At 40.4% G+C, this 15921-nt stretch overlaps 2 protein-coding genes across 2 annotated transcripts in view; both read left to right on the top strand.

The window, feature by feature from the left end:
• OR9Q1 (olfactory receptor family 9 subfamily Q member 1) overlaps nucleotides 1-2733 on the top strand; it is a 126163-nt gene extending 123430 nt beyond the window's left edge. Inside the window, exon 3 of the mRNA XM_005577803.3 lies at nucleotides 543-2733. Within this exon, the coding sequence (XP_005577860.3) occupies nucleotides 543-1492 (950 nt within the window). The 3' untranslated portion in view covers nucleotides 1493-2733. The remainder of the gene's footprint in view (nucleotides 1-542) is intronic.
• An 8869-nt stretch (nucleotides 2734-11602) lies between these two features.
• On the top strand, nucleotides 11603-15312 carry LOC102120396 (olfactory receptor 9Q2). The gene has a single exon (XM_015435287.4). It carries the CDS (start codon nucleotides 11603-11605, stop codon nucleotides 12536-12538), a length of 936 nt encoding a protein of 311 aa, XP_015290773.3. The 3' UTR covers nucleotides 12539-15312.
• The last annotated feature ends 609 nt before the right edge of the window (nucleotides 15313-15921 follow it).

Below are 15921 nucleotides of genomic sequence, written 5' to 3'. Positions count from 1 at the left end.
GCTGTCTCCTGTCTGCCTTCCCTGGTCAGAGCGTATGCTCCTGGAGCTCAGCACATGGTAAAGGCTGAATATTTTCTCATTTTCTCATTCTCTCTCTCTGTCTCTCTCTGTCTCTCTGTCTCTCTCTCTGTCTCTCTCTCTCTCTCTCTCTCTCTCGGCTCTCACTCCGTCGCCCAGGCTGGAGTGCAGTGGTGCCATCTCAGCTCACTGCAGCTTTGACCTCCCAGGCTCAAATGATTCTTGTGCCTCATTCTCCTGAGTAGCTGGGATTACGGGTGCTTACCACCATGCATGGCTAGTTTTTTTTTGTATTTTTAGTAGAGATGGGGTTTCACCATGTTGGCCAGGCTGGTCTTGAACTCCTGGGCTCAAGTGATCCGACTGCCTCGCCTCCCAAAGTGATGATATTACAGGTGTGAGCCACTGCGCCTGCCACACCTGGCATATTTTGTCCAGAGTACATGTTCAATAAGTGTAAACAAGAAATACAGGTAAATCCTATTTGCAGTTTCCTAAATTGCTTCCCATTCTTCATGTCTCAGGGACCACTGGCATCATGGCAGAGATGAACCTCACCTTGGTGACCGAGTTCCTCCTTATTGCATTTACTGAGAATCCTGAATGGGCACTCCCTCTCTTCCTCTTGTTTTTATTTATGTATCTCATCACCTTATTGGGGAACTTAGGGATGATTATTCTGATCCGCATGGATCGCCGGCTCCACACCCCGATGTATTTCCTTCTGAGTCACCTCGCTTTCATGGACATCTGCTACTCATCTGTCACTGTCCCCCAGACACTGGCAGTGCTGCTGGAGCATGGAGCAGCTTTATCCTATACACGCTGTGCTGCCCAGTTCTTCCTGTTCACCTTCTTTGGTTCCATCGACTGCTACCTCTTGGCCCTCATGGCCTATGACCGCTACTTGGCTGTGTGCCAGCCCCTGCTTTATGTCACCATCATGACACAGCAGATCTGCTTGAGTCTTGTGGCTGGAGCTTATGTTGCTGGTCTCTTCAGTGCCTTGGTGCGGACAGTCTCAGCCTTCACTCTCTCCTTCTGTGGAACCAATGAGATTGACTTTATTTTCTGTGACCTCCCTCCTCTGTTAAAGCTGACCTGTGGGGAGAGCTACACTCAGGAAGTGGTGATTATTGTGTTCGCCATTTTTGTCATCCCTGCCTCCATGGTGGTGATCTTGGTGTCCTACCTGTTTATCATCGTGTCCATCATGAGGATCCCCTCTGCTGGAAGCTGGGCCAAGACCTTCTCCACCTGCACCTCCCACCTCACTGCTGTGTCACTCTTCTTTGGTACCCTCATCTTCATGTACCTGAGAGGTAACTCGGGCCAGTCTTTGGAGGAGAATCGGGTAGTGTCTGTGCTTTACACAGCAGTCATCCCCATGTTGAATCCTCTAATCTACAGCCTGAGGAACAAGGAAGTGAAGGAGTCCCTGAGAAAAATTCTCAATAGAGCCAAGTTGTCCTAACCATCTCCAAACTTGGAAAATCCCAAGAACCACCTACTCTGTAGTGTCAGCATTCTGGACACTCACTATTTATAGCATGCTCAATGTTTAAATGAATATATTATGGTACTAGGTATAAAAAAGAACCAGAACTTTTAGCTCCAGGGAGAGGAAGGAAGACGAGGAAAGTCAATCTGAAAAGAGATTGGAGTGGGAGTTTTGATTCCCAGGACAAGTGACAAAAGGATTTGAAATTAAATCCTGTGCAATCCAAATATGACACACCTCACCTGTCCGTGATTATAAGAGTAGTTTTTTTGCAAAATTTTTAATGAAAGATTTTCATCGTATAGAAATGTTAAAAATAATGTGTAGTAAATTTCCTATACACAGTACTGAGATTGTGTAATTGCTAATATTTGCTATCTTTACTTGGTTACATAGATGTAATCTATCTGGGAGTTTATTCATCAATCAATTCACTCATCAAACTACCTTGTTTTGATTCATTTCAAGGTGAGTTACCGACATCAGCATTAGTACCCTTTACTTCTATGCACTTCAGAATTATATCATCACTTAGGATTCAATATTTAGATTACATTTATTTTTAATGATCAAACTATGGTCGTTTGATGATCCGGTTAGTAAAGCTGACCCTGCTAAGGTATTCCTTCATATTCTGTTTGTAGGTCTCAAGAAGGCCTCACACAAACTTCTAAACAATGCCTACAATAACATGTCAGTCAATTGCTATCACTTGGGGATATATGCCCTGTTCTTTTCTTCCCTATCTATTACAGCTGTCTCTCGTCATATGGCATGACTAAAAATCCACTTAGCAAAGTTATACCTTCCCACTGCCCATAATGGCGTGCTCAGTGGCTGTATCATAGACATTGACTGTCTGTGTTCTCAAAGCTTTTTCCCTCGGGGAGGCAGAACATTGCTGCATTCCACATGGGGATAGGCAGGAGGGTGGTCCTTGCCTATCCTGGGTCCGTACACTCTCCAGCAGCTCAGCCCACATCCAAAGCCTCACAAAATCTGTCTGTTCTTGATCTTTACTTCTCTAATCACAGGGGACTTGTCTCAATCAAACCCAAGGCACTGGAAGAGAATAGGCCCCACCTATTAATATTTTCTTCATTTAAACAAATTTTTATACCTGGAACTCAAACTTCTTTTCCGTCTCCTAGATTACAAAATAAATAAATAAATAAATAAAACCCCAAAACCAAAACCAAGACAACAACAACAAACCCAGGATCCCCTGTATGTGAATGATGTAAACAATTGTGGAAGGGGAAAGGTGGGGAGAGGGTGACAGTATCTTACCAACCTAGGATGATTTTAAACTCAGCCAGACAAAAATGCTGTGTCAAACATGGAATTCCAGTTACAAGACTTTAAATGGGAAGAAGATATGTGAAAGGTGGGAGACTCAGCATGCAGGTAGCCAAAGGATATTCAATGGAAGTTTACTTATAGTAAAATAAAACACATCTGAATCTTTAAAGACATTATGTTTATTCTAGAAGACAGGATATATTAAAGTACATATTGTAATTTTCACAAGAAATATTTTATCCCTTTAATAGCTTTTTCTCTGGTTGTGGAAACCCAGGCTTAAAATTTATAGCTTCACTAAGAGGGATGGTTGATAAATAGTATATGTGTCAATTGTGTTACAGGTGGTGTAAAAAATATTAAAGAAATGTTAGAAAGCTTGAATCAGTGATATGAAATTCCCCCCTGGTTGTAAAAGACAATATTGCGTCTGTGTGAATAAAAGCAGTGTACTAAGGAGTTATTTGCTCTCTTAGAATCTACCAGAAGTCGGGAAGTACACAATGAATGGAAAGGGGCTACTAAGAGAATAAGTTGCCAGGTAGAAGAAAAAAAATTAATGCCTCCTTCTGATTAAATTCTAAACAAGTATTTGCAGATTTATATTCAAGAAGGAAAGGCTAAGTGAAAAGACTGTAGGAACTAGTGGTCATGAAACCCCATGTTGTATATGGAACATTATCTACCTTTTCGTCTATAAATAGAGCTCAGGAAAAGTTAAAAAATGCTTTCCATTTAGGTATGGAAGATGAGTCGGGGTTCAATTAGGATATTTTTAAGAAAAGTTGACAATAGGGAAGTTACCTGATTGTAAATGGGTGTCAATATTTTCTTATGTTCTGCTATATCTTGTGTTGAACTCATTCAAATAAAAAAACCTGTGATTCTTTTAGTTCAGTTATTTTAATTCTGGAATGGAAATCCTACCATTTTTGACAACATGGATTTACCTAGAGGACATTATGCTAAGTTAAATAAGCAAGTCACAGAAGGACAAATATTGCAGGATTTCACTTATATGAGGTGTCTAAAAATATTAGGTTGGTGCAAAACGAATTGCAGTTTTTGCCATTATTCTCAATGGCAAAACCTCAATACCTTTTGCACCAACCTAAGTCAAGCTCATAGAAGCAGAGAGCTGCATGGTGATTGTCTCAACTGGGGAGAGGAAGAAATAGGGGAATTGTTCAATCAGCATAAAGTTTCAGTTATGCAAGATGAGTAAGTTCTGGTCATCTGTTGTACAACATAATACCTATAGTTAACAATATATTGAATGCTTTAAAATATGTTAAAAGAATAGATCTCATGCTAAATAGTCTTACCACCAAAAGGCCAATCAAGCAACCAAACCCAAAATCACAAACCCAGAAAACAACAAAAAAGAAAACCCACAAAAGAACATTGGAAAATTTTTGGAGATGACAGATATATGATATGTGTATATCCAAACTCACCAAAATATATATATTAAATAACTGTAAGTTTTTAATATAGCAATTATGCCTCAAGCTTTAAAAAATCTGCTTTTGGATATACATGCTTAAGGGAAATCCAGGTTACTGAAACCAGGAAACACCATCTACTGGGATGTTTTGAATGTAGCTATAGTACCTAAAAGGAGAATAACAAGGTCTTCTGAAGAGAAGCCTTGGACATCCAGCTCACATGGGAACAGCAATGGTAGCACCCATCTGCATCCTGCCTGGTCTCATGCCATGCACTCAGCCCTGCTCCTCCCATTACCTTTCTCAAGTGTCTGCCAACACACGCTGCCCTTCAAGGAGAACTCCACTATCAGGATCCAGGTCCTCAGGAGCTGTCAAAGAAGGGACTTGTTGGTAGCATGACCTTTCTAGTGGGCCTCAGGAGGGCCTCCCAGCCTTTTCTGCCCCAAACACGAATGAGATATTCTGGGGACCATACTACTTGGTACAAGAGGGGGAGAAGAAAAGCCACAGTTCTTCCCTGGTAAGTGCGAGTTGGCAGATATTACTTTATTTTGGTTGCAGTGGATATGAGCAATACAGCATGATTTTTGAGTAGCCAAGAATGAGCGTGAGTCCATCTTAAATCCTTATTCTTTGTTTAAATTTTCTTTGCTTTAAATTAGTCTGCCTGACCTTTTCTTGGAGACTATAGGATATGATAGGAAATGTTGGGTGGTGATGGTTCCCGGTCAGCTGAGTGTCCTTCCATAAAACAGTTTCCTTGTTCTGTATCTCAATTTCTCCATCTGAAAAATGGGGGAGCAGGTTGATTAAGAGAATTATGAGTCCCTCTGTGGTCTCAGATTCTTTCTATCTAGGCTTCAGCCCTGTTAAATTTTAAATTATTTGAGAAGAGATTTCACATAAAGCATTGCCAGTCATCTCCTTCAGAAGGGAAATGTCTGAGACCTCTCTCAGAGCATGGGTTAAGATGGAGAGAGAGCACTTGAGAACCTGGAAACAGAATTATGGGAATGGCTAAGGCCAAGGAAGGTGGAGTGGCCAGAGACACATTTTCTGCATCTTACATTGGCCCTAGACGTCAGGCTTAAGCTTAAAAAATGATCAAGCAGCCATTGTCTTCCCAATGCCTTGTTCATGGCAGATAGGATGTACACAGAAACTGTTTAGACTCTAGTGGCCAACATGCTTTTCACTCTGCCACCTGTTGCCTCCCTCAGCCACTGCTCAGCCAACATCTCTGTGGGGTTCTCTGAAGCACAGGTGCAGTGGGAATTTCTCTGATTCTTCTTACCGTTGTGTGGTAAAAATCTATTCTTTTGTGTTCCCAGAACAGCATTCTCTCTTATCTGGGAAATACTCCATTCTTTACTCTAACCATATGGGTCATGCAAGTACTACATCTCCCTGTATATCCCGTCTTCCTGGTCTTCACTGACTGGAAACTGATCAACATTGGGCCAATCTTGGTGCCCCATTTTTTTTTGCCACATAACATCTGGGTTCTTCCTTGGGATTTTTTTTTTTAAGTTGGAACCTAAAAACGTGACTTTTCATCTTCTTTGTGGCAAAAAGCAAGAACATGTGAAGAGTAGAAACAACTAGTGGATATTTTTTTCTACTTTGTTAAAAACAAGAACATTGAGTCAGAAACAGTTCTAGACAATAGAGAAATTCTTGGTGTCATGGGAGTTGTTGGTCACAGTTGTGCCTGAGACTTAGCTGCATCCCTTCCTCCCCTCCCCACAGTTTTGAGAATCATGTAGTGAATTCATCTACGGGTTCAAGCCATGTTACCTAATGGGCTTCTGCCACTTGCAACTAAGAAATTCTCATTAAGAAACCCAGGGACCGTAGGTCATTCTTCCTCTGGGATTTCATTCTCCACATCTGTAAAATGAGAAGGTGCACTGGATTCCAAAGTTCCTTCTGGCTTCATCATTCTGGAAAATTCAGACATAAAGGCTCTGAAAACACTTGGAGAAATCTTATAGGGGAAGCAATGGAGGGCACTCACCTCAGGATTGCACACCTCTGAGAGGATTTGGAGGAAGCACAGATATGCATAGAACTGAATTAAGATTAATGCACTTAATTATTTGGTCATCTTTATTTGAGGCCCCTTCTATATTTAAGAGCAATAAGGGATCACTGTGTAAAGTGCTGATTAACCAGTTTGGCATTAAAAAGTCACAGACTGGGAATCAAATTAACTACTGATGTAATCATTAAACATCTTCCTATTTGGAAGCCTCAGCCTGTTCATCTGTGAATTGAAAAGCCTGGGTTATTTGACCTCTAATTCCCCCTTCAGTTCCAGCATCTTATCACAGCCTAAAAAAAATTCTGCAGTTCTACAATATGTAAAGTGAGGGCAGGGACACCAATGATGAATTCAGAGGGGAACGTTTGCAGTAGGATAAGTCCTTCCAAAGTCCTTCTAAAGTGAATTTATAGGCACTAGGTGTTCCTCAGCTTTGAACTGGCATGAGATCCACCTAAGTCTGGATGGAAGAAGATAGTGAAGATGAATTTCGGGGCAAGAGCTGAAGATACGTCCTCCTTACATATGTCCTAGTTCCTCCAGGCCACAAGTCATGACTTCTTGGCTATAAGGAACACTTAAAGTAGTTCAAGAAAAGATCTTTTCGGAAGAAGAGAGGATTATCCCTTGAAATAAAGTCATCTCGGATCTTTTTCTGATCCAATCGGCTATGGTTAGAAAGGTAAGGCCGGCCCTTCACCAGTGGCCATGGTGATACTTCGTAGAAGGAGCGAGGGCCTGGTCAAGTGCCCCAAGAATTTCCTACCACAATCTATTCACTTTGAGACTTAGGTCTCATCTGTTAGCTGAGTTCTCTTCTTCCTAAAAAGCTACAAGGTAAATACAGGCACAGAAGGAAGAACCCCTCAATTATTCCCAAACGTGGAGTTCAGAGACATCTTCACGAGAGTTAGCAATATACTAAAGGAATTAGGAGTGTGCCTTCCGCAGACAGACCACATGGGTGAAACTCTAGCTCTGCCACTTACTGTGGGATTATTAGTGGTCCACTTCAACAATCTGTGCCTAAATTTTCTCATCTCCTTAAAATGAAGATAATAATAGTACCTAGTTCATGAAATTGTTTTGTGGATTAAATGAATCTATCTATCATCTATCTATTTATCTATCTATCTATCTATCTTCTATCAATCATCTACCTATTTATTATCTATCATCCATTTATCATCTATCATCTATCTACCTAATCATATATCTGTGAATCTATCTACTATCAATTGTATCTATCGTCTGATTTATCATCATCTATCATCTCTTAGAAGAGTGAATTGGCATACAGTAAGCAGCTAAGTTGGTCTTTGCTGTTGGATTTTCCTGTTGGATTTTCCTTTCCAAATTCTGCTCAGATCTATAGCTCTTAGAAAAAAAAATCTAAACCTCTTTCACTTCAGTTTTGTAGGCTCTAATACTCACAATATATGAAATTTCAATCTATACTCTGAGGTTCATTTTGCTTCTCTTCTGGGACTGGCCAAACAGTGACTGAACCATCTTAATAATCATTCTGATAGTGTTTTTTTCTAATTAAAAATTTTAATTGACAAATAATAATTGTGTTTACATATTTATAGGGTACAATGTAATGTTTTAGTCTATGTATGCATTATAGAATGATTCAGTGAAGCCACTTAAATAAGCCAGTTGTTTTAAGTTTGACTATGGCTTCCTGAAAGCAGGGCCTTGTTGGCCTCACAGTCTCTTTTATGTGGGGTAGCAATGAGGGGGTTGCTGTAATTAGATAGTAGAACTGCAGGGGCTCAGCCATTGGATCCACTTCACAATCAAAGAGAGAGACATTCTTTAAAGGGCAAGGTGGTTTCCTCTTCCACAGTTCCTGAGGGATCCGCCTGGAATGATGTTGCTCCCCCAGACTCCCTTCTAATTCTTTTCCCAGTAGGAGTGATTGCTCCTGGGGGAGTCAGTCAGAGACTTCAAGGAGCCAGATCCTGAGATGAGTCATCAGGAGATGCTGTTTCTTGGAACAATTACTACTTTGCTGTTTGGCATTTGGACAGTTTCTGAGCCTCTTTAGAGCTGCACTGCCTAAGGAGCATCCTTCCCTTAGAACTCTAGTTTTGTATGATGCTAATGAAAAAGAAGTTCTGTGCTCAAATTCTTTTGGGAAATGGTGGGTTAGGAAAAAGTTGATGAGGTTTCCTTTTTTATTTTTGTTTTTATTTAACTTTTAAGATCAGGGGTACATGTACAGGTTTGTTACAAAGATAAACTTGTGTCATGGGGGTTTGTTGTACAGATTATTTCATCACCCAGGTATTAAGCCTAATGGGTAATAACCTGTTAGTTGTTTTTCCTGATCCTCTCCCTCCTCCCACCTTCCACCCTCCAATAGGCCCCGGTGTATGTTTTTCCCCTCTATGTGTTCATGTATTCTCATCATTTAGCTCCCACTTATAAGTGAGAATATGTGGTATTTGTTTTTCTGTTCCTGTGTTAGTTTGCCAAGGTTTCTTAATTATAGGATTTTGTAGATCCTTTAATATGCTAATATGTAATGTGATTTTCCATGTGAAGAATATAGTATTCAGTGGTCTCCAGATTTATGAGAACAGTGAACATATTTTCCTGGAACGTCTACCTGTGACACCTGGGGAAAGGTAAGGCCTTCAAAGTAGAAGCCTTCCGGTATGGTTCTCAAATCTGCTACATGTTATAATCACCAGGGAATTTAAGAAAATTGCTGTGTTCGGCTCCTACACTCAGGCATTCTGATTCAATTGTTAAGGGGTATAATCTGGCCCTCAGAAATTGCTTCCCAGGTAATTCTAATGTTCAGTGAAGCTTGAGAACCACTGCCCTGGGGTCCTTTTGCCTAGCGCCATATTCCAGATCAACTGAGCACTGACCTGGTCCAAGTCATTGTTTTGCTGCCAAGAAGCTCCGGAGTCCTTTCTGTATCTAGGTTTTTAAAATTTGCAAGACAGGGAAACATCACATTCACCCTATCTCGTGTCTCCTGTGAGGAAGAAAGGCACTGATAGGACTTTGGAGAAATCATACTTTGCAAGAACATGTCTTTATCATTTTACTTTAGTTTATGGCAGGACATACAGAGGGGCAGGCAGGCCTAGAGGTCCCAATCCCAAGACATTGTTGCCACAATTTTTGGAGATTTACTGTATGGAAATCCACTGGTATGCCTCTTCATAATGTAGATACTGCTCCCATGGCAGATGTACTGCATCTGCATCGATCTATGGAGGTGGGGCACTGCTATTCACATTTAAAAAAAATTCTTTGGATAAATTCTTATGCGCACTGAAGTTTGAGAACTAGTGCTATGGTGGAGGGGTTGGTTACCCTCAAGAATTTGCTCAGCTTGCCTGGTGGAAGTCTGTTCACAGCCCGCCCACTCTGGCCTCTCCAACATTTTATCTTATGACTCCCCACCTGCACCATTCTCTGCTTCTGCCAAATGGTGAACTTTCGAAGTCATCAATGACAGCATGTTTTGGCAATGGGGAGCAAAAACGTATGCTTATTAAAGCCTCCTTTGGGGATCAGTTCATAGCTGGCTGGGGTGGCATTGGGTAAAACCCCTGAAAAAACTCCCAACTGAGATATAGGAAACCTTCAAAGAAGTACATTTCTTTTGGCATAAGGCAGGAAGAAGACAAGACTAGGAACCTTGCTGAGGGATGGGGTTTGGAAGTTTGAAATTCAAGAGAAACTTTCAAAGATATTAATTAGACACCTTGTTAGGAAGTCATATGAAGATAAATCACCTTCCTCTGGAGAATCACCTCGGGAACCAATTAGGATGTGATGCTGGGACAGCGAATATAAGAAGCACATCAGCAAGGTTTCATGCTAGATTGGAAGCTCAGGGAGAAAGTCTGGTCCCCTAGCCTTGTTATCTCAAAGTAAGTCTAAAAAAAATCTAAGGAAACACTAGTGTCAGGGATATATTGCTTTGTCAAGGGGTAGAGGAAAGAGAGAGACTCCTAGAAGTGAGAATAAAACACAGAAGTATTGGAAGTGACCCCATCTCATCAGGTTGCTATGATTATGGGGATATCTGCAATTTTGTTTATGGGAAGGGAACAAAGACAAGGTAATTGAAGCCCAGAGAGGAAATATGACTTGCCCAGGGTCTTACATGCAGTGTGGGTAAACTAGAAGCCAGGTGTCCTTTGGATTGGCAGGTGATGGGCAGACGACACACGAAACAAAAGAGGAGGGCATTAGCAAAGTAGAATTCAGGTGAGGACAGTTTGTGTCCAGCTCATGACTTTCAGATCTAATTTGTTTTCTTTGTTATTCTCCTTAATGGATCAGCTCAGTATTGGTCTGGCTGCCGGTACATCAGGTATTCAAACACTATGGAAGCCCTCCTTTACAGCCCTGTTCTAAAACTCCACTAAGAACCCCCAAATTTATTAACCTGAATTCCTCCAACAGCACTCAGACAACACCAGACTACAAAAATATTTCTGCTTTCAAATTTGGATGCTGTTTATTTTCAAGCTACTGTTTTTATTAGGGGCTTTGAGAATGACCAAACAAGGTTTATGGAGCTTTGTTAGGTGCCTAAAAAAACTTACGTTTGCTCTTTTGATTTCAAGGTTAACATTTGAGTATGTGTTTATGTACACCCTTAATAAGCCAGTCAACTCTAATTAGGGTAACAGCTGTTTGTTAAACTTTCATGTTGTTAGACTGAGAATAGTAATATTCCTACAAGCAGAGCCCATTGCTGATTGCTAATAGATATTTTTGTTTATATGTTTTTGTTAAGAGAATATAAATTTTCCTTCCTTAAAACATTCATTTAAAATTTTAAATAGCTGCCTTATATATGTGGAGTGCTTTTAGCTTTCCAGTGTGCAATGTGCTTTTGCCTCTGTTTTAACCTATGCATTAACCTTATCTCATAAGCAGGGTGAGCATTATGATCCCCTTTTGGCAGAGGAGGAAATTGAGGTTCAGAGAGGTTAAGTGCCTTGTGTAAGATCAAACAGCTAATTGGGGACAGTTGCAAATACAAGTGCTGACTTGTAAGTCTGGGAACCACTTGCTCTCTGTTCTTTCTATGATAGAAGCATTCATCACTCTTTATCTTCTGTTACAGTGAGTGAGCTCTCTATCTGTCTATATCTATCTTTGACTGAAAAGTGTGTTGAAGTTGAATGCCAACATGTAAGACATTCAATTTAAAGCTTTGTTACTTGAAATCATTTCAACTTCTCTTGAGGTGTCCCCTCCTCTGGCTCTTGTCTTAGCCGTTGCAGGTGAACCACTGGATGGATGGCTGAAAGGAATTACACCGTAGTGACGGAGTTCTTCCTTACTGCATTTACTGAACGTCTCCAGTGGAGGGTTCCTCTCTTCCTCGTATTTTTGAGTTTCTATCTTGCCACTACATTAGGGAACACAGGCATGATCCTTCTGATCCGCGGAGATCGTCGGCTCCACACCCCAATGTACTTCTTCCTCAGCCACCTTTCCTTGGTGGACGTCTGCTACGCGTCCACCATCATCCCTCAGATGCTGGCTGTGCTGTGGGAGAACGGCACAACCGTCTCCCAGGCTCGCTGTGCAGCTCAGTTCTTCCTCTTCACCTTCTTTGCCTCCATCGACTGCTACCTCCTGGCCATCATGGCCTATGACCGCTACACGGCCGTGTGCCAGCCCCTGCTTTATGTCACCATCATGACCGAGAAGGCCTGCTGGGGTTTAGTCACTGGGGCTTACGTTGCTGGTTTTTTCAGTGCCTTTGTTCGAACGGTCACAGCCTTCACTCTCTCCTTTTGTGGAAACAATGAAATCAACTTCATTTTCTGTGACCTCCCTCCTCTATTAAAACTCTCCTGTGGGGACAGCTACGCTCAGGAAGTGGTGATTATTGTGTTTGCTGTTTTTGTCATGCCTGTCTGTATCTTGGTGATCTTGGTGTCCTACCTGTTTATCATCGTGGCCATCCTGCACATCCGCTCTGCTGGAGGCCGGGCCAAGACCTTCTCCACCTGCGCCTCCCACCTCACTGCCGTGGCTCTTTTCTTTGGCACCCTCATCTTCATGTACCTGCGAGACAACACAGGCCAGTCCTCTGAGGGAGACCGAGTGGTGTCTGTGCTCTACACCGTGGTGACCCCAATGCTGAATCCCCTTATCTATAGCCTGAGAAACAAGGAGGTAAAAGAGGCCGTTAGGAAAGCCCTGAGCAAATCAAAGGCTTCTTGAAGACCCTAAATGGACCCCTGTGAAATATATCATTCTTTAGTTTCCCCATCTTTTCTGTCTTTTCTCAATAGCACCTTCTGGAGAGGTTTCTCAGGTAACCCTATGCAAAATCGCACCTGAACTCCCCATCTCCACTTTCTGATTTATTATTCTGTGTATTCACCATCTGACATATTAGATGTTTTATGTGTTTGACATTTTCTAGTGCTCACAACTAGAAAGTAAGCAACATGAGAGCAATTTTTTTAAATCTGAGCTTCATTTCTGTATGTCCAGTTCCTAGTATAGCACCTAGCACGTGAAAGGCACTCAATAAATATTTGAACTTCAGGTTCCAGTGTCTGCTTTTAAGTTGTAACTTCTTCAGTCATCAGTTTTCTCATCTGTCAAGTAGATTTATCTACCTTATAGGACTGTGGTTTTGAGGATCTAATGCATAAATGGACAAGGATTGCCTCTGTCTTATTCACTAGTATCTGCAGAACGCAGTGCATTGCCTGACACAATAAATACTTGATGAGTGAAGCAAGAATATTTGGAAAATTATAAAGCAGTCTACAAATACAACTACTGTTTTGATCCAAAGGGATTTTCCAAATTTCGTCATTTATCCATTTATTCTTTCTTTTTTTTGTTGTCTTCTTGTTTCTGTGATTTTTTGAATAACAAGGAAAACTGTAATAATAATAACAACAACAAGTTACACTTATTAGGCATTATTATCTTCCAGGACTTAACAATAAGCTTGCTATAGGAATTATTTGATTTAATTTACGGGACATCCCTATGAGGTAGGTTCTATTATTATCTCTGCTTTTTAGGTAAGTGAGGCACTTGAGGCTTAGAGATATTGAGTAATAGTCTCAAGGTCAGCAAGCAAGTAGTTGGGTGAGGCTTCTACCCAGCTAGGCCTGAGCTCCTATCTGACATGCACACTGTTGCTAGCTGTAATCTATTGCCTACTCTATATAATCCCTCAACCAGAATTTATTGTTATTGTAGTTTTCTTTTTCCTTTCATCTGGTGAAGAAAAGGTAAAAGTCCAATCTGTTGGTGTAGATGGCAGTCAACAGCATTCATTTTATAGCCCCTATGTGCTAGTATTGTATAATGTGGCTTTGTGTATGTGTGTGTGTGTATAGTTGTGCATGATAAAGTGAAGTGTGTAGATTAAACAGCAACTTCTGAATTTAAGCAATGTTCATTTTAAGGAGGTATAATAAATATTTTATAAAGGAGTTGGCTGGGCATATTTAAGAAAAGGTATAGGGGAACAATTAGCACCTATAGCCAAGAGGTTTGGGATCACATATCCGCTCTTGTAGTAATCATTTACAAACTGCAGATTGGGGTGAAGGAATACCACAGAATGCCTCTTGAGGATCATTTTCCAAATATTTACTGTCACGCAAATATTTTCGGAGCACATCAACATCTGTGGTGGGTGTTAGACATATCTTTGTTGTGGAAAGAACTCAGAACTTGGCACCAAAGTATCCAGTCTGCCACTTCTTAGCAGTGTGGCTTCAGATTAATTAGTGCCGTTCAGCCTGCTTCTCCTCTGTGAAATAATACTTACTGAGCACTTACTCTGGAACATGATTTACATGTATCTCATTTATTCTCACAATAACTTGGTATATTTGGATAATTGGAGGGCATTCGGTAATGTTATAAACATTATTTAGTGTTATTAATTACTGTTATTAATTCATGTTATTATGGTGCTTGTCCAGGCTCCACAGCCTAGTGAGTAGTGATGGGCAGAGGGACCCATAGCTGATCTCTGGGCCTCTTTATTGCAGAACTTTCTGGAACAGACCCTCCTGGGCCCAGATTAGCTTTAAACCTGGACATTTCCAGGAGTCGAGTTCTCAAATAATTTTTTTAACTTAATTCTTAAGCTAGTGGACACTTACCATATCCTAGGTACAATGCTAAAAGCTTTACATGAATCCTTTATTTTAGCTCTCCTAACAATGTTAATGAAAAGTAATTTTTATTGACCCCATTTAGCAAAAGAAGAAGGAAAATCTAAGACTCAGAGACATTATGTGACTTGACTAGATGTAACAAGAAAGTGGCACATGAGGGAGGTTCTATTTTCAGGTCTCTGACTCCAAAGTACATACTCTTATCTGATAACCACCCTTCTGCACTCTTTCTTCTCCTTCTCCCAGGCCCTAGTTCCTGGTTAGAGTTTGCTTCAGAGGTTTTCTGGGTTTCAGTTGCATTCTTGATCTCCGTGTTTGGTAGTTGTGGGCTGAGATGGGTGAGTTTGATGGATTCACATTATTATGAAGTTCATGGAACTCATTTCAGCCCTCTTGTAGGCCAATGAGGAGAGCCTGGGGGAATCTATAACTCCCTCAGAAAGAGCAGGTGGGCTCAGGTAAAGTATTGCCTTCAAAGCCCTTCCAGAATATCTCTTGGCTCAGAGTGCTTCAATAAATAGCTAATCGGCTTAGTGCCTAGAAGCAGGCACTAACCTTCCCTTCAGGTCTTCTTTTTCAGTCTTAAGTGATTACCTAAGGAATTCAATATTCCTTTCCAAACACGGATTATTGTTATTTATTACTATTTATTAGCATTTAAAAATATGGAATTGTATATATAGACATATGTGTATATTTACTTTGTTATTTTTGTTATGTCTATCATTATTATCAAAATACATCATTCAAAAGATGTATCTGAAATCCCTTCTAATTTACTAAAACTTTAAAATATAGTTTTATTGAGATTTGACATGCAATAAACCATATATATTTAAAGTGTGCAATCTGATAAGTTTTGACATGTATACACTCATGAAACCATCACCACAATCAAGATAATGAACATGTACATCACTTCCCAAGTTTCCTTATACCTACTACACTTCCTCCCATGTGCCCCTTCCCATCATTACCCATCTACACTCTCAGGCCACTACTGGTCTGCTTTTTGTCCTTTACATTAGTTTGAATTTTATATAAATTTTATGTCAATGGACTCATATCTGACTTCTTCTACTTAGCATAATTATTTTGAGAAACATTAACATTGTTGTGTATATCAATAATCCATTCCACATTATTGCTGAGCATTATTACATTGTATACCATGTTCGTTTATTCATTCATCTATTTATGGGGATTTTAATTGTTTCCACTTTTAGGCTATTATAAGCAAACCTGCTGTGAATATTCATGAACAACCTTTATATGGATATATACTTTCAGTTTTTTTAGGTAAATACCTAAAGGTGAAGTGGTTGGATTACATAGTAGGTATACGTTTAATTTCTTAGGAAAAAGCCAAACTGTTCTCAAAGTGGTTGTATCACTAAACATTCCCACCAACAGTGATAACAGTGCATGAGAGTTCCAGTTCTTCCAAAT

The sequence above is a fragment of the Macaca fascicularis genome, chromosome 14 (assembly GCF_037993035.2).
Source record: "Macaca fascicularis isolate 582-1 chromosome 14, T2T-MFA8v1.1".
In the NCBI taxonomy this organism is placed as follows: Eukaryota; Metazoa; Chordata; class Mammalia; order Primates; family Cercopithecidae; genus Macaca; species Macaca fascicularis.
Note: the sequence above shows the minus strand (reverse complement) of the source record. Positions and strands in the feature narration are given on the sequence as shown.

Bases quoted from the DNA above. Each gene is read 5' to 3' on its own strand.
- LOC102120396 (XM_015435287.4), top strand. From the start codon at position 11,603: ATGGCTGAAAGGAATTACACCGTAGTGACGGAGTTCTTCCTTACTGCA.